The following is a 21,419-nucleotide window of genomic DNA, read 5'->3' as shown; positions in this document are numbered from 1 at the left end:
CTGACCGAGAGTGAAGAGATTTTAACACCCTTTCACATGTCTGAACTTCTAGTGGCTGCATCAATTCTATGTACAATTTAGTGCAAAACCAGTGTTACGCAGATTTATGACACAAAACTGAGATTAAAACATTGAAATTGAATGAAACAACAGCTTTAAAATGATTTGTTTTACCTCCTTGCATCAATTCAAATCGAGCTATTTCCTTACTTTAACCACATCATCCCAAAAGTATAGAAGTATTATCATGTTCAGTGCACATCCTCTATCAATTGTACTGCAGAGACACCACCACTCCCTTGCATGTGTGTGATGACAGACTATTATAGTCCGATAACATATTACAGGACCACCTTGGAAGAAAGAGCAAAGCCAAAACTTAGTCATGTTTTATTTAGAGGTGCAGAGGAACAAGGACAGGTGCTGGACTTGATGGGACTTGATGGTTTGGAAACTGAGCCAGTCAGAGTTCAGTCCGTGTCATTGTTGTTACAAGGAGTCAGATGGCTCAAAGGGCTGTGACTCGCGCCCTCACCTAAGGATTGCTGGGGGCGAACAGTTCAACAAGAATAGTAGACTACAAACCTCAGGTCAAGTAATTTTAGATCACGTCTTGCATTACTTCATTTAAAGGAGTATTCAAGTGATATAGTATTGCATTTCCACACGAACGACAGATTAGGAAAGGAAAAACTTACGCAGAAGAGGCCGGGATATCCTGTTAGTCTGTCTAATGAGTCAAGCTCCAAGAACACTGGAGCCTACATTTCCCATAATGCAACCCTGCTCGACTGGTCCCTACTGTTAACCTGTGTATATTTTTATGATCTATACTGGTAACTTCATTTTGGTATTAAATTTACACTTGTGTGCGCCTTAATAATGTTATCTTAGACTTTTATATTCGCTTTCTTTATATTAGCTCTCCTTCTACTTTGTGTGATAACTGCTGCACAGTAATTTCTCATGGGATAAATAAAGTTTTATCTTACTTGCTATGCTGCATTTACACAATATGATGATTAGAAGAGGAAAACAACTTTATGACTTTGTTTGTGCTTGATTACCTCCACTGCCAGCCTTGTAATCATATTGAAATCAATAATAATAATGATAGTAATAATGATAATTATTATTATTTTTAGGTGCTTTTCAAAACTCTCAAGGGCACCTTACAAGACGCAGTTAAAAACAAGCACCTATGTATCCACAGATCATAAAGTCAAACAGATCAGTAATATACAGTAGTAAGTAAATAAAATAACTGGACAAAAATCATGATTATAAAAAGTAGGTAAAATCATCATCATAAAGTCATCAAATTTTAATGTGTATGTCATCATTAGATCGGACTAAATATGCGAGCTTGAAAAAGGTAGTCAAGCAGACAGATGGTGATGTGAGTTGGATTGCAGAAGAGCATCTAAGAGTACAGGAGGGTGTGTAGATATGAAGGAATTCAGAAAGATACAGAGTGGCTAGGTTATGAAGGGCCTTAAAGGTGAGAAGTAGACTCTTGAAATCAGTACAATATCTAACGAGAAGGTGCTGAAGAACAGGAGTGATATGATTTCTGGAGGAAGTTCTAGTAATGATGCGAGTGGCTGAATTCTGGACCAACATTTTTTTGTTTACACATCTCTAGTTCTTTTCACCAAGTAGGAGAAATTGTCACTGTCAAAAATTGTCGAAATCTGCGACTCTGAGGCTGACAGAAATATAAAATTTAAACTAAACTCCCTCATCTCTAAAACTTCATATTTCCAATTTGTACCATAGACTCTCTGTCACCAAATCCAAGCAGCATTTTTTTTATTATTATTTTGCTTTATGTTTCAATATAATTTTTTTCTTGTAGTGTTGATTGGTGCTGTGACTCAGCCTGTTCCTTTGTTGCTCTTTCTGAGGGCTTTATTGCAGCCCTGAACCTGTGAACTCTCTTATTTTTGGATGTTCACAGTGTTCAGTGTGACTGTTACGTCTGCTTTGATTTACAAAGATGATTCAACAATTTTGTTCCCAGCTGCTTCTGTTGACAGTCTGGAACTGCCACCACTGTCTGGCTGATGTTATGTTTCAGTACAGTGAATTGTAAAGTAGATATTTAAAAAGAAAAGTGCAGCACTGGATCTCTGTGTTGAATAGAAGTATTTATTGTCATGACGTAAACCATCTTCTCCAGGCATTTCAAGATCAAAACACACAGTAAATCTTACTAAAAGTTTATCTGTGGTGAAAGTGTAGACAGTTATAAAAGTGCCAACACTACAACAACACGACAACATATGCAAAATATACACAATTTCTTTAATTCTGAATATTTTTGTATATTGTAAATGTGAAGTCTATGTACACACTCATGCATACACTCTTGATTTACTGTTGTGAGCTGTGAAAGGAACATACTTTTCTTTAATTGTTGTAAAATGGCATTCATATATAGAAATGTCAATAAATATAATGTCTATTGCCCGGCATTGAACAGCTTCTTCCTGCCCTCCATACCAGACATGGCCTCCACGTTCTTACGCCAGTCAGTCACCTCCTCTTTCTGTTTATAAGAAGAAAATAATTCTTAGTGATACTGTACTTTCACACCCCAAAAATAACATGACCAATACCAAAACATTGCGCTATAATTCAAATTTAATCTGAGTTTAAAACAAGGAGTCAAGCCAGCTTGACATAATCTTGAAAACTTAAAGAACTATATGCTGTTATAGTTGCCAGCCGCACTTACCTTCTCCTCCTCTTTCTTCACAGTCTTCAGGTTGGCCTTGAAGTCCACAGACTCTTTGACCTTAGCGCCCAGCAGAGCTCCCAACATGGCATCAGCTGAGATCTTCACCCTCTTCAGAGCAGGTCGCTTCATCTTACCCTTCAGCTCAATGATCTTCAGAGACAGATTTTCAATCTGCAGGAAACAATTTAAAATGTGAGTAAAAAGTTTGCAACATGACCACTTGAAGAAGCTAAGAGCTTAAATTCATTGCGAGGAAAGCTGAAGGCTAGACTGTAATGCTGTCAAAGGTGGAAGCTAAGATTTACTAATAGAATAGAATAGAATAGAATAGAATAGAATAGACTATATCTTTGTTGTCCACTAGGGGTGGAAATATGTCTTCTGCTTACCAGAAACAAGAAACAACATAATAAAAAGCAGACGAGCAGTCAGTAAAACAAATATATACAGTAGACAAGGTCATTAGAAGTCTTTTTAAGCTCTCTTTCAACTTAAAGGGCTGAAAAGGGGATGTTTTGTACTTGAAGTATATGACGTGGAAAAAAGCTAATTACAAGCATAAATGTTCTTAACAAGCACAACACTTTGACATTTGAATGGCCTCTGTAGCTGAAAGTATACGAAAGTAGTAGCTGAAAAATGTACGGGTGCAATATAATTGCTTTATGACCTGTTCAAAGCCTCAGTGAAGTCAGTAGATAAAAGCCTGGAGAGTAGTGGAATTTCTAAGTGGAGTAGATTGAAGATTTAAAGACTATTGAAAATCTGAAAATGTGAATTTGATCAAATTACCATCTAGAGGCTTTTATTTTGAAAATCAAGTTTGCCTGGGCCTCTGGTTAAACTAATATATTCATGGGGACTTGTATTTAGAAGATCCAGCCTTGTCCAGGGGCCCCTGTGAACTCCTCTTACCAACTAGGGGCTTTTATTTTGCAAATCCAGCCAACACCAGAGCCTTCATCGTGAGCACCACCTGGTTGATGCATTACCTAAAGAAGCTAAGAACTGAAAGACATTGCTAGAAAAGCTGGAGGCTAAACTGTAATACTGCCAGAGCAGGAAGTGGAGATGAATTGTCTAACATCAAAAACACACCAAGCAGTTGTGGAGCGTGGTTCACAATGAGCTGCCATGCAGTGTCTATGGAAAGCTGCAGGGGCCACTCAAAGCTGCTGCTGTTTGATTTTGTGGTGAATTGCCGCCAGAGAATACCGGCAGCCGTTCAGGAAAAGGAGTCCTGTAACTCCTGTGATATGCTGACCTCTTACAAAGTATTTCTTCCTGCCTGAAACATAAACACCCGTCCAATAGTGTGAGTGCTGAATAAGTATTCCCACAATGATGATAAAGCTGAATGTAAAAACACAATTTTGTTTACTTGATCAATTAATGGTGAACACATCTATGAGGTAAACACAAAATTAAATCTACATGTAGATTAAATTAATACAAACAGACATAAACATACCTCCTTGTTATTTTTGGCCACTTTGGCATCAATGTCGTAGCGCTCTTCATCTACGACATCGATCTTGTGGTGCAGCTCTTTGCACAGAGCCTGCAGACACAGAGAAAGAGTCCTATCATATTTACTGAGCAAAGTATTGACAGCCCTGTAATCCTCCGGCTTCCTGTTCACATCTCAAACTCAAATGTTATTTTTTCTTAGTTATTTATGAACCATTACAACCCGAAGCCTGATGTCTTTTATCACTACTCTATTAATTGTTTCACTCATTTTGAGTGGTTACTTGTGTATATAATGTGTGACGTAATAATAGTATGAGTTATTAAAGGTTGTTTTAAATAATAATGGCATCTAAATGCCCAAAATATAAAATGTAGACGTCAAGGCCCTTCTCCTCTTATGCACCTCCTGCATATGAACATACTGTATGCATGTCATCTATGAACATCAGAGGGATGCCTGCTTACGGAGCATGTCAACCATGTAGTTTGATTGTGGTGTGATTGGTGGCTCACGCTGTGACCTGCACATACCTGAAGGTCCTGCATGGACAAACCAGACAGCTGAAGGGGAGGGACCCGCTCACCCAAAGTTGCTTCTTTCTCCAGCCTTTTTTCCTCCTTCTCCTTCTCCAACATCACAGCTGCCATTTTCAGCAGCTTGGTCTAATCAAATAAGAAAATGAGAATGGTCACTCTTATTTTGGGAACTTGTGGGTGGCGTCATTACGTTTTATTTTTGCTGAGTTATTATAAGTTGCAGTAAAGACAAACACAATACCTTGAGAGCCAGTCTGCGAGATGCAGAGATCTTTGATTTTTTCTACAAAAAAAGGAGCAAAGAAAAAGTTTTATGTAGCAACAGTTATACAAAAATACATTTGATATCTAAATTAAGATATTTTTAGATAACATACCTGGCTGTGGTGGACATAATGACGTCGGAAAGTGAATGAAACAAGATAAGATTTAGTATCAACATGATAAAGATCCAAAGAACGTGATTTGATTTTACAAATACTGATTTACATAATTAGAAAAACTCACCCCTCAGACATGATTGGCTTTTGTCTGTAAAAATTAAGTCATAATAAAGTCAGAAAAAACACACTATTCAGTACATACATGCAGTATAATCGTATTTTTCCTGTTTAACATCAATGTAAAACATTTTACAAAATTACTATTTATTATTTTATACAGTTACAAGTACAACATTTTGTTATTTTGTGATTCATGAAGCCGTATCTTTATCTACCACTGTATGCTTTGTGCATCCACCTCTTGTTGACTGAGCCAAGTTAGTCATCCATATCTCGGTATGGTAACATGCCAACATTAAGCCTTTAAATTAGCGACACTGCGTGTGTGAGTGCTGCAGGTTGTTTGAATGATGTTTCTATTTTAATCCCAGCTGGAGTCGATCCATTTTTTCAATCAGCCAGACTCAGAGTTTGTTTTTGCCAAATGAAACATATATGTAACAAAACTATAATCTTATTCTGTGTAATAGAAACAATTTCCCTGCAGCATTTGTTAAAATTATTGAGAACTGTATGGTTTGCTGCTACTGTAAAGTGTACGTTGCCATTTTAATTATTTGATAAGTTAATTTAAACAATAAGAGGATGTAACAAGATGTAAATCAGGGTTCATGTGGATGCTCTAAAAGTCTCAAAGGGCAATTAATTTATTGATCTAAAAATAAGGCCTTATTTGGTATTAAAATGTCTTAAATCAATCTTTCCAAATTCTTAAAAAAGCTAAGACATGAGAAGTAGGATATCATAAATCTTTTTTTTCCTGACAGTGCGTTGTAAAATCTCAAAAAAAAAAAGGTAATATCTATTTGTTTTAGAAATACTGAAAAATTACTGAAAAAATTGCTGAATCTGGGTCAATGAAGTGGTTTTTTTTTTCATAGCAGACCAAATGGATAATTTTCTGATAATGTCTTCAACTCTAAATTATGTTTAGCATTTGAAGTAGATCATCTAACTTTTTGATATAACCAAAAAAGTCATATTTTCTGTTGCAATAAACACTCTGAGCAAACTTGTCCCTGACCCTAAGTAACTTTTATTTAATCAATTTTGGTTATTGGAAACTTGATCTTAAATTTCATCCAAGTGGCATCAAAAAGTTTTTAAAAAGTCTTAAATCTACTTTGCCCTAAGCTGTAGGAACCCTGTTAAAATGATGCATGTCCAGTATTACAGATGTATAGAGATTATTGACTTTCTGTTATACTCAACCTAACCTGTGCAACTGTTAAATCTTGCATTTTCATGTTTATGCTTTTATTGGCCTAACAAGGCTCCTGCTGCTCTTTAAATTATTCCAGATAAATGCAGCAGGTGAAATTGTCTAATCCTCTTATGTACTTTAAAGCCAAATTACCATCATCATCATCATCATCATCATCATAAAAATCAACATACCTTTTTTTTTTTAATCTCTGCAGAAAACCTGTTGAGGTGAGCAGTGGCTGTCTTGAAATGACCAGAGGGGAACTCAAGTTAGATTTAATGGCTCCTTGTGCCTTCTGTGAGTGGCCATCCAAAATAGCCTCCTCTGTCTTGACAGCTAGTTTACTGTATATCACCACACTTCTATATGAGCTCCCCCAGCACCAGTTTTACCACCATGCTCCCGTTGCTCTACACCAAGAGCAGGGGGTGACAGGTAGTGATTAAGGTAATTATTAAATAGAATAAAAATAAATCCATTAATCTGAGTAAACCAAAGAAGCCAAGCAGTAAAGTTGTTTAATCAGCATCACATGTATTACAGATAGTGAAGCAGTGCCATCATCTGTGTAATACAAATACAGCACTTTAAAAGACAAACTCATAAAGCTTAATAAGCCCTTCTTTAGCACAATCTCAGTATACAAAGTGTACTGTATACTACACAATTTATTTTAATACATTCATGCATAGCTGCAGATTTCAGGAGGTGGGTGCAGGAGACACATCTCCCTCAACCCCTCAATATAAAAATGCAGTATCAGGGGACTTTTATTTTGACAAAGACATTTACATTATAAATTAATGCAGAAAAGGCACAGATTTGTGCATAAAAATTCACTAGAATGTGGGAAATTAAGTGCTTGATGCTCAAATTTTTCTTTTGGAGAGCCCACTAAAACCCCCCATTTCATATGTGTCCCCCCCAGTGTTGAAATGAAACCTACACCCTGTCTTCCGTGGCATTCAGTAGTATATTTTACATACATGTTTACATTAAATCAAAGTTAAAACTATTTTAACATGGCATAATCTAAATGGTGCATTAATTTAATCTCTGCCTCAGTCTATACAAAACTAGCTTTAGAAACTCCTTCTTGAATTTGGATGATGATTCTGAAATAAAGACAAACAAAGGGATTTAATTTTGAAAAAAAACCTTGAACATTGTAAGGTTTACTTTAGGCAAGATGATGTGTTGCTAATGTAGCACCTTTTTATTGTCCAGCATTGAACAGCTTCTTTCTGCCCTCCATACCCGACATGGCCTCCACATTCTTACGCCAGTCAGTCACTTCTTCCCTCTGCAAAGATAAAAGATTGTTTGTAATCTACTTTTTAAAGGACAGTTCACCCCAGATTAAAAAAACAAACATACATATTTTTTCTCTTAAATGTAGAACTATTTATCAGTCTAGATTGTTTTGGTTCGAGTTGCCGAGTGTTAGAGATATCAGCCGTAGAGATGTCTGCGTTCTCTCAATGATAATATCCACCGAACTAACCTGCCAACTGTATCATTGCGCAGAAGGAAGAGTGCAACTTCTCGTGGACAAGACGCCTGTGTCAGTGTGAGATGTAAACATAAACAGCGTACTCCTTGGGTGAGCCATAATGTTAGCTAGCTTAGTGGTGCTAGGTGAGCTAGCAGTAGATGCACACTTCCTTCTGTGTGGGGAAGCAGTTGGTGGGTGTAGTTTGGTAGACGGAAAATAGTTCCTAGATGAAACTGCTCACAACAAGGTCTGTGGATTATCTTGAATAACCAGGACATTATTTCTGAAAAGAGACATTGCTGTTGAGTTTTTCAAACCTATCTTTTGGTGCTTTGAGCAACACAAGCCGAGTGCCATCTGGTTCCATTATATTCAAGAGAATACAGACATCTCTACAGCCGATATCTCCAACACTCAGCAACTCACACCAAAACAATCTAGATTTATAAATCTAGATTGTCCCTTTGATGCACTTTCTTATTTTGTGGATGATTGTCTCAGCCCCCAGCTTTACCTTTTCTTCCTCCTTCTTCACTGTCTTCAGGTTGGCCTTGAAATCAGCCTTCATGAGTTTGGAGTTGTCGGTGCATGCGCCCAGCATGTCATCTGTAGTTTTCTTCACCCTCTTTAAGCTGGGCCTCCTCGCCCCCTTCAGCCCAATGATCTTCTGATTCAGTGTCTGGATCTGTGCAACGAACATCACACGTGTCAACATCCTGACAGGTCAGTGAATGTCTGAGATATTATTTGTGAGCTCCTGATTGAGTTTAACTGTACCTCTGTCTCATTTCTGGAAACCTTAACCTCCAGATCATAACGAGCTTCATCTACAACATCAATTTTTTTATGTAGTTCTTTGCAAAGATCCTGTGAAGAGAAAGGAAACAGTCAAGATGATGTAAAATCATACTGATTGAATAGGCATGATTTGCTGTGTCGGTACCTGGAGTTCCTGGACTGACAGACCTGACAACTTCAGAGGAGGGAAGCTCTCGTTCACAACTTTCTCCTTCTCCTGTTTCCTCTGTTCACGTTCAGCCACGAGCATAGAAGCAGCCTTCTTCAGCAGTTTGGACTGTAAGATAGTAAGGCGTCAATAAGCCCTAGATGAAAACTGAGGCATTCTTAGAGTGTGTGGCATACTGTTAAATACTGTTCACATGTGGCCTAAAGGTCTGTGAGACCTACCTTCAAATGCAGCCGGCGTGTTGCTGAATATTTTGGCTTCCTCTGTGTGAAGGATAAGAATACATTGTATATCAAATTGAGTCATTAGTATAGCTTTTTAAATGTGAATGAATCAATTGGCTCGTGAGCCAAAAATACATTGACTTGGGTTTCACGTGGTATGTCCGTATCGTCAGCGATTAAAAGTCTTTGTAGTTGCAAGTTGTGGGCGGAGGGGTCAGTTCAAAGTATGCCCTGGATAGCACTAGGTGAATGTACACCAGACTTACACCAACACTGAAATGGTTCAGTGCTGTCGGTAAATCCGTTATAGTCATCAGATAACATGTCATGTAACTGTGTGTGTGCAGACTTTGTCCCTGCTGCAGAGCTCATGGATTGCCCCAGGAATAAGTCCTAAAACCTAGAGATGAGTTAGCGTTTTAGCACTCCTGCTTTCCTAGTCTTGAAGTCAACAATGTTTTCTGAATAGGTTTGATGCCTGAAATAAGGTCTATGGTTAACACAGGCTTAAGAGATTTTGCTCTACAACATAAAATATGTCAGTAATCACACCACTTACGATTTTTTTTTACATTTATGTGTCTTAAAAAAAGGGGTCGCTAACAAGTGGCTAAATGAGACAACAGAATGTCATCACACCGAACACGCTGAATGGATGTTAGGAATGTTAAGTCATCCGACAGTGGTGTAGCTAATGTATAGATTAGCATTAGCTTTTTACTTCTGGCGATTGCATTTAAGCAAGTGGTGTTCATTTATAATGATCATCTTGCAGAACAAAATGTGTAAGTATCGTAACCTTCGGTTGCTACAGAGCTTATTTTCCGCAATAATTCAAAATCCAATGGAAAAACCCTATAGGTTGTTTGACAAGGGAACCAGGGGGACGCCAACTTCTGCGTCAGCTTACAGAAAACATCATCCCTGGAGCACTCTGTGCTGTCGCTGCAAAGTTACTGTGGGGTGGTACTTTTCTTTCCTTGCCTATGGTTTAAATCAGTGGCCTTTCTCCCTCCCAAATATGATGAGACATTTAACCAATAAGGGTGGAACTTTTTAGGCTAGCTAGAGTTAGCTACCCATATCCTAATAATACCATAAAGTTAGAATATTTTAAGAGAAGGCAGATTAGATTAAAGTAAATTCATTACCACAAAAGATTAATCACTTGACAAAACTGAGTCTGCCTAAGTGTCTCTCCACACAACCATGAAATATGCAGGCTGTGCAACGAAGTGGCAACCACTTGTGCTTCCTGGTGACATGAATGCAATTTAAGGGGAAGTGCGACATCTAGTGGCTAATGTTCTCAATAGCATCTTTAAAGACAAGAAAAGAAATCAACTCACCGGTCTTCATCAACATGTGACAGAAAAGAAGACAGAAGATATAAAGATGTGTTATTATTCGATATACAAATAGCGTATAAAGTTGTGTCTCCATTTGTAAGATAATACTCACCCCTCAGACATGTCTGCAGTTTTCGGTGCCTTTGGAGCAGAAAGAAAGTTTATTGCATGTGTTTTTAACACTTCTCATAGTTTTGCAGACTAGACATAGTACTAATAATCATAATGATTATTTACTTAAGTCTCAGTAGTATTGTCTACAGTTAATGTGACAGATTAATTCATCCAATAAACAGTTTACTAGTTTTTATTGTCCTCAGGGACATTTTAGATACGAGTATTCCCTCAGAACCAGATAATCCTTTCTATTGTTATAATGAGGACCCTGTTACGCAGCTATATTTAGCCACATTGCCACCATGCTACTGCAGCTGTTGTGGCCTTGATGGTGCCAGAGAAAGATTTGGCAGCCAAGAGACAACACCAAACCTGTTGAGTATGTTAGGGTAATTAGAATTAGAAAAATGAATACATTTTAAAACGTTCTCAATCACAGTCTTCCAGGATTGACAACATGGCTTATTTTCTATTTTGGAAGATCTCGTTTTCCACATCTCTTCCCCTGTCTCTTCCTCTCTCTTTCTTTGACCTTCTCTTTGCGGCATTGACGTTTCAAATACAATACTTCCTATTTTTAGTTAATTTAACCACAGCATTATAAACCAATACACAGATATAGGTGAGGTCAATACCTCTGACACGACACAGTAATATATCCAATTTAGATAAAGCCAGCCTGACAGGGTGCGAATGTCAAGGTAACAAGCCAAGCAGCAGGCGGTTTTATGAAGCCCACAGCGTCCCTCCACCCAGGAGGTCGCCAGTTCATACGAGCGAGTCATCATCACTTATCACACCAGCTTTTCGGCCGCATCGAGGGGTCAAGAGTCCTCTTACCAGCCACCGATACTTTGGCAGGCAGTTCAAGCCTCGGGTTACATTTCTTCACTCAGAGGATCAAAAGATCTGTGAGAAACTTGAGGTGTCATAGAAGTCAGAGCTTGAGAGCCACGCTCAAGAAGTTACTTTAAGACCTTGACAAAAGTAGCCACATAGCAGGAATTCCCTCATATAAATACCAGCCACGGTAAATGTATCAAGGGAGTGCTGATAGACCGTCTTCATTACTTCCTACATTAAAGCCAGACTCAGCTTTACCTAAACAAACACATCGCTGTGGAGACTTAAATTGCAGGAGGACAAGAAGTTATTCTTGCGATGTCAGATTAAAGAGCGCCCTTTAATGACTATAATAAATCTGACTGACTTTTATCTTCTTGTGGTAAATAGCGTTGGTTGATTATATGAAACTTACCTTGAAGGTGAGAGGAAATCAGAGAGGGCAGTGACAGTAGTGAGTCAGGAAAACAAAAAGCACTTCATGATTATTAGTCAAAGATTTATGTATTCAAAGTCTCATGTGAATGGCTCGCTAAAATAGACCCCCTGTCCACCTGACAATCGCTGCAGCCACAGCGCAACCCTCTTTAATTTGCCCTCAACCCGTGACCTATTTGTCTCATGTGATTGCAATGCAGAAGGGCACACCTCACACGTCCCTCACCTAACTGACAGCTGACTTATCCGCTCCGCAGATATCAGGCGCCCTGAGCATGTCTGCTTTTTGAGTATGCGTCATGGGGTGTACTGGCAGAGGCTAACATCAATGACTGGTTGTTTTAAAGGTGCCCTTTAAAGTCAGGTTTTAAAGAGTTAATAGGTGCAGGGATGGAAATGCCCTTTGTTTTGCAGGTTTTTGGTCAAAAACCAAAGAACGGGATCAATTAAAGGTACTGCATGTTACCTTGTACATGTATTAATAATTTTTTATTGCCAGTGGGTGACCAGGTTGTAATGTAAGTTTGAAACTGAGGCGTTCCCCGACTTTCTCAGTTGCCTATAACAGCCCGTAGACTGACTCTGTAAAGGTCTAAGGATGATTTTTTGACATTATGCACATTCCCATGCCTTTCCTCTCATTAGATCAACGCTAACAGTGTGCTAACATTACGAAATGGCGTATGTTAACATCAACAGATAACCGGCATACACCACAACAGAGTCCTCACATGATGTGTTTCTCTTGTACACATTTTGCAGTGGAGGTTCGGCGGAGACAGACTTCACTCCCTGTCACAGCTCATATTTAGCCAGAGTAATACCAAGCACCAGGGGTGTGATCCTGGACTTTCCTCTCAACTGCACCGAGTCCCAGCTGGATCAGCAAACTTTTGTTGCTGCAGTTACACGGATTAAACCCCACACTGCTGTTAGCCACTAGCCTACTATGAACCCTGGGGCTGGGATTCAGTTGCTAAAGCGATACACTCTAATGTAGTTGTTAGCAAATACAAAAAAGCTTTATTTTTTTTTTTGTAAGTATTTGTCAACGATTGAAACTTCTCCTATGATGCATCTGAAACTGTCATATAAACAGTTAACCAATGCTTAATAAGACGGTATAACATGACATGATTACACACATAAACAAGTGCTAACAGTGTCTTATAAAACATTAATTACCTGTAAAGAAATGGGTGCAAATCCCAGGCTGTTTAAACTCTATGAAGGCAATTTGTTGTATTTTATTACTAGTATGTTAAATCAGTGATCTTCAAAGTGGGCCCTCAGCAAATAATAATAATAATAATAAATGATAATCATTTATTATTATTATTATTATATTACTATTATTATTATTATTATTGTTGTTATTGTTGGGGCCTGAGCACTATGTGGTGTGATGACCCTATTGAAATACAAGGAATTTTATTACTATTATTACTAGTCCATACCCACTGAGTGCACAGTTGCCCACGTACAGTTTCACATGGTGTGTGTTTGGGATACAGGTCATAGGAAATTGCAGATTAAATAATCAGCTGAACCCATTAAGAAGAGCAATGTATTCAGACAGAGTTTTTGTGAATTTGATAGTACGATTGCTTTACTGAAAGTACAGTAGTACCATTGCCAATAGTGGGATAGTTAGTGGGCTAAAACTGTACATTAGTAGTAGTAGTAAAGTCATTGCCTTATAGAAGCTCAGTTTTAGTAAGTTTTCCAACTTTTGCCAAGAGGGAACTTTAGATATTGGTCCCTAGATTATGTTCACCCAGTTTCATGCAGATCGCTCAAACTTCCTAGGAAGAGATCGATTTTAAGTGTTTTTCAAAAAATTCAAAATGGCAGAAAATCTATATAACCAGAAGTTATGGGTTCTTGATGCAAATTTGTTCCTCATGAGGAGAGGCATCTCTGTGCAAAGTTTCATGTCTCTACGACATACAGGGCATGAGATATGCCCATTCAAAGTTTTCAATTTCAATTGGTTGCTATAGTGCCCCCCTTTGGCCAATTGATGTAATATTGCTTCATTCACATCCTCCCATGACCCTCTACCACTGTGCCAAATTTCACATGGATTGACCAAGTCAGTGAGGAGAAAAACGTGGAACAGACAGACAGAGTTTTCGTCATTATATAGTAAGATAGTGAGATTATGCATTTGTACAAATGATAATTCTTATTACACTAATTAATAAAGGTAAGGAAATATAATAAGAAGTTGGGGTTTTTTGTTCCTGGTGTTTTTTAGTTGGTTTTTTTTTTAATCTTTTGTTGTTTTTTTCTCCTTTTAGTATTTTCAAGGGGCTTTTTGCGAAAGAGGACATTTTGCGAAAGTGGGGCTTCGGCCCTAAGATAATGCTGTTGGGGGGCTTGGCATTGAAAAGTTTGAGGACCCCTGTGTTATATTATGTTAACTTTTTTCCTGGTTCATTTCAGAAATACTTGGTTTGTCCCTCGAGCAGCAATTTTGGGCAAGAACTCTGCATGTTGATGTTATAAACAAAACATTAAAAGCATAAATAAAAAGAAAGAGACACATAAGCACATTTCAGGCATGTAGGAATTTCACCAGTCATGGATGCCTCATCAGTAGGAGTTTTAATTGTCAACAGGTACACATACAAAAACAAAAAAAGTTCTTATATCTGATCACAACTACATTATAGTGTATTATAAACCATTTGAGTTGTTCGTCTACTGCTGATAAATGCTTAGTACTGAACAGATCACATCATGACTAACAGTAGCTCTGGTATATAAAGGTGTATTTTTATGTTTGGATCAAGGTGCCACCATGGTGACTGAATCACAATTCCCATGACACCACTCACCCACAGAGCAGAGATCAAACACAGCCTCTACAGTCTATTCTGGTCAGATTTAAGTGGCACATGTCTGTCTATCTTAGAGTTACGTAAGGTGATACAGAAGCTCAGTGTTCAGAACTAGATGTAGCAACAGGAATTAACACATAACCACAGCCACTTTTTTGTCCTATAGAATATAATCCCTGGTAACCAAGCAGTGAATAGTGGAAGGTTTAGTGGTCGTAATCCTGGGCCCTCATGTGTTGATCCTCTGGACCAGGATGTTCTGGTGTCTGTATATTTAGGTGTTGATGCCTGGGGGGTTATGAGAGGTCAGATGGGATGTTAAAAGGGGGTTTAAGGGGTGTCCCAGTGGCCTATGGACATTTAAGACAATGATTTTGTAATCACGTCTTAGTTTCAAGTCCAACGAGGGACCTTTGTTGCATGTTTGTCTCTCCCCTCATATCCTGTTACCTTTCTACTGATGGCTGACTTATAAAGCTAAAAATACCTACCAAAAGTAGTTTAGACATGTAAACAAATTCTGACTTGGTACATCAACTTTCGCTTTATAATATGACAAATTTCTTGTACAGTATTTTACTGTTTCCAGCCACCCAAATTTTAACTGTGTGAACTGGACATTTCACTCTTATTAATTTGGCCCCTGCTGCCCCCTAGTGACTGTTTGATGTTTTGACATACTGGTTTGCAGTTTGCATCAATCCACAGACCTACAAACAGCAATAAAGAGGAAAACTACCCTCTAGTTCTCACGTAGTTCTGTAGAAAATTGCAGATTAAAAAAGCAGTATCTGCAGCACATGCAACACTCTGCAGAGGAGTGGAAACAAGAAACCACATTTGATAAGAGCATCCTTTCTGCGTATTCAGACGTCAGTGCCTGATAAATATGAAACACTCTGGTTGACATCAGATCACAGTGAACCTCTCTGCATTTGTTCAAACAAAACACTGAACCATCCTCTAACTGGAGTTGATTATTGTTCTCATTTATTCATGCTTTTCAACCTGTGTTGTGGAGCTGCAGCAGAATGATCCATGTTCCCTTGTTTTGTTTTTGTTTGACAGCTGGACTATCAGTGTCGTCTTCTCTTAGGACTCTGGACAAGCGGCTGGACTGCAATCAGCTGGTGAGGATTTAATCTGTTACAAAACAAGCACTCTTATAAAAGCAGACTAATTTGAATTTGAATTTACAGTCGTAGATTCATCAAGTCACTCCTTTCTTCTGTTTTTTTTTTTCAGGGTCTTGACAACTGTAAAATTAGTAAGTATCTTATTTGTCAAGTCAGTAGAATAAAGTTCAAACACTAACTCAGTTTATATACTCAAGCATAGATTTTGTCTCATTCTTAGCACGGTGGAATGATTTGTGCAGGATATGACATTTTAATTTGATATTTATTTGCTCACACACTATCATTGTCATGATACTGGAATGTTTAACTTCAATACAGTACCTTTAAAATGTCAATATTACAGTAGATACCATTTTCGATACCATGAGGAAATTGACATTAGGGGCACACAATTTGTGAAAACTCCTGATGTTATTACTGCTCAGAGAAAGAAGTTAGAGGTTGTCACTTGTTACAAATATCTCGGTATTTGGCTTCCTGTCTTTTAAACCTCAGGTTGATCATCTTAAAAAGCTGAGGCTGAAGTCAGAAACATGCCCTGTTTCTCCTTTGAGGCCAGAAAAGACTGGTTGCTGCTATGTTTTTACTGCTTCTGGATTATGGTGATTTGTTGTACATGTTAGATCCATAGTGTTCCATAGTTCACATTATAACTTATACACCTTTACCAAATGTCAGATAACTGCTCAGACAAACACCCGGTCGCACCCAGACAACATGCTCCTGTTGACCCAGAATGGGGTCCTGAGCATGTGGGAGTCTGGATGGACGAACATGGGCCTGTTCCTGTTTTGAGTGTTACATGGAAAATAAAACCAGATGGTAAGTAATGCTAGGATTATGTATTTTAAAAGTACAGTATTGTTTATTGTAGCTCACATTTTAAAATGCATCAAATGCAAATTGTACACCAACCAGTCTTTCATCAAAGACGTCAGAGAAAAATTCATATAAAATACGCATGATCTTCTATTCACAGGAAGTGTGAAAGCTCTTCGTGGATCAGAGATAAATATTAGGGATGAAAGTACATATCGATGTATGTGTGTGCAGTTTTCTTACAAACTTAACTCAAACCAACAGCAGAATCCAAAAAACGAGCAGGTAAGACTGTAACACACCTGTTTATTTAACTATTGCTGTAACAGTGGTGGACAGTATGGACGTTACAGACTTGTTTTTCTTTATCAGTGGACGTTTTCCTTGAATGGAGTCATAGTGGAGCCTGAGCATACATACAGGGTGTCCGTTATTAATCTGCCAGAACCTGACGTTGGAGACTATGTAATAAGAAAGCAAATTACCATCCCAGGTGAGTTACCACCACATCCCTGGGATTTGCATGTAAAACCAGGGAGCCATTTATTGTAAGTTATATAAGTATTTAAGTTACATATAAGTTATATTGATTATAGTGATAAAGAGAAGAAACAGCGTGATCTCAAACAGCCAATCAACTGATGGAACAGCTGATTAATGGAAGGAAGTCAGCTGATAGATCACATGATTCCTTTCTGTGCAACCAATTGGCAAATCTCATTCAGGGTACCCTATTTAAACTGCTCTGGTCTGCCTACTGTTGTTGCTTCCTCTGCAAGCTGCTTTGCAACCTTCCTCCACCCCAGCTCCTCCTTTTCATGCTGTGTCTGACTTATCTTTGTCATTTCTGTTTGTCACTGATGCTGCTCTGTTCTGTTCCAGGGGGTCTTTGCTGCTGCTCTCCCTGCCTCAGGCTTTACATGTAGGCTCGTGGAAGAGTTTTTCTGTGTAGGCCTAGGAAAGGCAGAGAGGCCCCAGAACAGAGCCATGCTGCCAAATATAATACTGCAAATGGAAATTAAGTTTTCCTTGACTAAAGTGGTCCTGACTGAACTAATCGTCTCTCTTTTTGCATCTGAAGAGCTCCCTCAAATGTTCAGAATGATTACCACAATTCAGTGAGTTATCTGGTACTCGTAAATGCAGTACATAACAAACGTTAAAGCTCTCTAATCATCTTCTTATAATATTTACTCTCATGGCCAGGATGTGGAGACAGAAGAATCCAAAATGCCGTAATATGTCTGGAAAATGGTAAATTTTACATTCTTTACATCTCAAGAGTTTTAACGGTCAACTGTGGGAGATCCAGGACTATGTCGACATTGTGCTCTGCTTGTTTTGATATTTCAGGTAGTCAATGGGATCACCACCTGACCACTGATGTGTCTCTGAATAAGGAACGTAAAACATTTTCCATTTTTGTGGGTTTTGAGGCTGCAGAGTATTCAGAGAGATACAGAGTCTCCCTTCAGAGTCATGGTTTCCATTCCTCAAAGAATGTCTCAAAGGTAATTACACTGAATTTGTCATTTATACGATCAATGATGATGATGATGATGATGATGATGGTAGAATAACTACGCATATGATTCACTGCTTGTTTAGGATGAATTACTATAAAATGCACATGTGATAATGTTGTCATTTCCTTCCTCCACAGGGAAACACAACATCGCTGAATGCGACATTTGAGTTTGGTTCATGGCAGATCTCACAGTGTAAAATGTTATTAACAGTGAGTTCAGTTTTTTATTTAATGTCCCACTCCCAACAGTTGATAAAGTTAACTTACATGTTGAGATATAACATCAAAAGCTTTCCTTGTTTTTAAGATTCAGCCATTTTTTATTCGATGCAAGAATGACTGTCGGCGCCTCAAGAAATCAATCGATTTATGCCCGTGTAAGTATGATTTTTTAAATATAAATATACATATACACTGTGATAGATTTTCAACAACGATATGGTGTGTAGAGTAAATCAGTGGTTCCCAATCTTTTTGGCTTGTGACCCTTTAAAAGGTGCAGTGGGTCGTATTAAGTGGCATCTAGTGGTAGGGATTGCTGATTGCATCCAGCTTAAACTTCAGGGAGGTTCAGGAGGTTCCTAGCAGAAGCTGAATTGTCTGCAGAGGTCTCTTCCTCTCCAAAACCAACAGACCAGGTCATTCACATAGATAAAAACACTGAATAGAGCAGGCCAAGATCCACTTTTGCCACACATTGATTGATTCTGTAGTTGTCCTTCATTGTCACGTAACCATTACGTGATGGCTGACTTCAGACTGCAAAACTAAGGAATACTTCGTACATCTATTTTCAAACAGGTGCGCAGGAGAGGGACGAGAAGAATAAAACTTGTAGACTAGACGGCCACACACTGTCTAACTTGCAAACCTTGATTTCAGACTTTTCAGACTTTGGCCCAATCCCAATACCCCCCCTTGTCCACTACCCCTTAGCCCTTTGGTAGGCTAGGGGTAGGGCCTAGCCATTGCCCACTACCCCTTGGCCCTCGAAATGAAGCAGCAAGAGGTAGGGGTTGAAATCTTTCCCTAGGAATTGGAATACCACTCACTACATCACCCCATCAGTTACGTTCACACATACGTAGCTAGCTATCTAACCAGCTAACATTACGAGGCAGCATAGTTATACTAGCTGGCGTGGTATCGTAATATGAAAAATCTGACAATTTTGCAGAACAGGACAGATGACAGACGCCAGATAGTGCGAGCTAGCTAGCTAACAAACAAGCAACCTGATGACGGTAACGTTAGCTATGTATGAACTTTTTTCCACGTCTCTTGCTCGGTGGTAGCCATGGCGACATTTCACCTGCAAATTAAAAGCACACAGAGAATGAGAGAGAGAGAGAGAGAGAGCAGTGTTTGCAGCCTGCAGCTGAAATACCCCAAGGCTATTCAAGAGAAGGCTGAGACACGGGGTCAAACATGGGGGGATTGCACATGTGCAGTAAAATCTGGTCTGCACTTCCTCAAAGGCTCAGTAGATGGCGTGAGACTGCGGAATAAAGGGGATGTGCATGCATGTCATTTTCACAGCTTATTACTGGACTGTCACTGGTGGCCTGCGTTGTGGGTGAGAATGACAGAGATGCAAGTGGGACAACTTCAGGCAGCTGCCATCCAAAAGTCCAAGGAGACCGCACCAAGCGCACTCCTTGATCGCCTGAGTGGATCCTTCCCCTTTTTCCTAGCGCCCCTGCTGTCACCCTCCAGCATCGCAGCTCAAGTTACACTGCACATGTGCAATCCCCCCATGTTTGACCCCGTGTCTCAGCCTTCTCTTGAATAGCCTTGAAATACCCCAGGAAGTGAAGCACCTAAATCACACCTGTCTTCGATCAGAACTGCCCCACAGCTACTGGCTCATAGTAAGTGAATTCCCTCCACCCACAACACCACTGCACACACAAACCACTCCCAATCAGTGTCACTAGACTACAGTTCAGGTAGGATGAAGGTGCCGATACAGTCAACCCCCCCAGGCTGGGAATCACTGGCATGATAATATTTGAATTCACTTTTTGCATTTGTAGAAGTATTAATCTAATCGTGTGTATTTATTTGTTTTAGATTATCAACCACGGACTTGGGCTATAAAGGCAACCGTGGAGCTGCTCATCATTGGTGTATTTCTTGGTTATTTACTGTGGAGAGCCTTTCATAAAGGTTTGCCTTTCTATAAATACACAGTATTGGATAGAAAACAGTCTGAATTGATAATTAATCAATGGACTTCACCCTCCTCTCAGATCCTGTAAACACAACGTCATCTGCTGCCAAACAACAACCACAAGGTTTTCAAGTGCAAGAGAGAAGAAGAGTTCTCATCATCTACTCCCTTGACCACCATTTATACAAAAACATCATCCTTAAGCTTTGTGCCTTCCTCTCAAACAAATGTGGCACTGAAGTGGTCCTGGATCTGCTGGACTCTACAAGACTGGGAGTTTTGGGAAGCATCCAGTGGTTGGACTGGCACAGAGAACAAATGGAAAGCTCTTCAGATAAGATACTAATCCTGTGCTCACGGGGAGTACAAGCTAAATGGAGAGCCATGTGTGGTGACAAACAGGTTTTTCTAAGAGAGGACGCCCGCTCATCTGTAGGCGACATGCTCAGTCCAGCCCTCAGCCTCGTGGTCCCCCATTTTATTCGATCGACGTCGTTTGAGAAATACATTGTGGCTTACTTTGATGATGTTTGTTCTGAAGAAGATGTTCCTTCACCTTTCAACATCACTGTACGATACAAGCTGATGAAACAGTTTGAGGAGCTCTTTTTCCGAATCCTGGACACTGAGAAACACGAACCCGGCAGAGTGAATCACATTAAAGGGTTTTCAGAGGACGAGTATTGTCACTGTCCCTCAGGTAGAGCCCTGCGGGACGCCATAGAGGCTTTTCAGGCATACCAGCTGGAGCATCCACAGTGGTTTGAAGATGAATTACTGGAAAGCTCAGAGTTGAAGGCTGAAGAAAAGTCAGCTGAAATCTGTGACAATACAAAAACAACCACAAACCTTACTGCGTATCGTGGACCTGCCTCAACCATATTCACCAGTCACGTAACAACACAAGAAAATGATTACACAGCAGATAGAATAGGACAGAACGTGGCTGAAGAGTTTCAAATGTGCATGACGGCTGAGGTCACCCCCTTTAATGCTGAGAACATGCAGCAAGTTTGAT

At 39.2% G+C, this 21,419-nt stretch overlaps 3 protein-coding genes across 4 annotated transcripts; 1 reads left to right on the top strand and 2 right to left on the bottom strand.

Moving 5' to 3' along the window:
* Positions 1 to 2,133: 2,133 nt before the first annotated feature.
* Positions 2,134 to 5,271, bottom strand: LOC125887838 (troponin I, slow skeletal muscle-like). The gene is made up of 7 exons (XM_049574926.1): positions 5,261 to 5,271; positions 5,131 to 5,134; positions 4,995 to 5,036; positions 4,748 to 4,879; positions 4,215 to 4,304; positions 2,741 to 2,914; positions 2,134 to 2,551 (listed from the first exon to the last, which is right to left on the bottom strand). Exons 1-7 carry the CDS (start codon positions 5,269 to 5,271, stop codon positions 2,465 to 2,467), a joined length of 540 nt encoding a protein of 179 aa, XP_049430883.1. The 3' UTR covers positions 2,134 to 2,464.
* Positions 5,272 to 6,963: 1,692 nt separating this feature from the next.
* Positions 6,964 to 9,203, bottom strand: LOC125887837 (troponin I, slow skeletal muscle-like; the record flags this gene model as incomplete). The annotated part of the gene is made up of 6 exons (XM_049574925.1): positions 6,964 to 7,578; positions 7,676 to 7,766; positions 8,473 to 8,643; positions 8,736 to 8,825; positions 8,902 to 9,033; positions 9,147 to 9,203. Coding segments are annotated over 5 exons (537 nt in total), but the record flags the coding sequence as incomplete, so codon positions are not given.
* Positions 8,567 to 21,419, top strand: LOC125887316 (interleukin-17 receptor A). Of its 2 annotated transcripts, XM_049574020.1 has the most exons (12): positions 8,567 to 8,681; positions 15,811 to 15,872; positions 15,988 to 16,009; positions 16,560 to 16,703; positions 16,861 to 16,985; positions 17,073 to 17,193; positions 17,907 to 17,954; positions 18,054 to 18,211; positions 18,364 to 18,438; positions 18,536 to 18,605; positions 20,302 to 20,397; positions 20,481 to 21,419. In XM_049574020.1, the coding sequence occupies exons 4-12, from the start codon at positions 16,646 to 16,648 to the stop codon at positions 21,416 to 21,418; spliced, it is 1,689 nt and encodes a 562-aa protein (XP_049429977.1). In that variant the 5' UTR covers positions 8,567 to 8,681; positions 15,811 to 15,872; positions 15,988 to 16,009; positions 16,560 to 16,645; the 3' UTR covers position 21,419. The 2 variants fall into 2 exon arrangements, with proteins under 2 accessions (XP_049429977.1, XP_049429976.1); XM_049574019.1 differs by lacking the exon at positions 8,567 to 8,681 and having other exon boundaries at positions 15,668 to 15,872.

The sequence above is a fragment of the Epinephelus fuscoguttatus genome, linkage group LG4 (genome assembly GCF_011397635.1).
Source record: "Epinephelus fuscoguttatus linkage group LG4, E.fuscoguttatus.final_Chr_v1".
Classification (NCBI taxonomy): Eukaryota; Metazoa; Chordata; class Actinopteri; order Perciformes; family Serranidae; genus Epinephelus; species Epinephelus fuscoguttatus.
The sequence above is the reverse complement of the archived record's forward strand: the minus strand, read 5'-3'. Positions and strand labels throughout refer to the sequence as shown.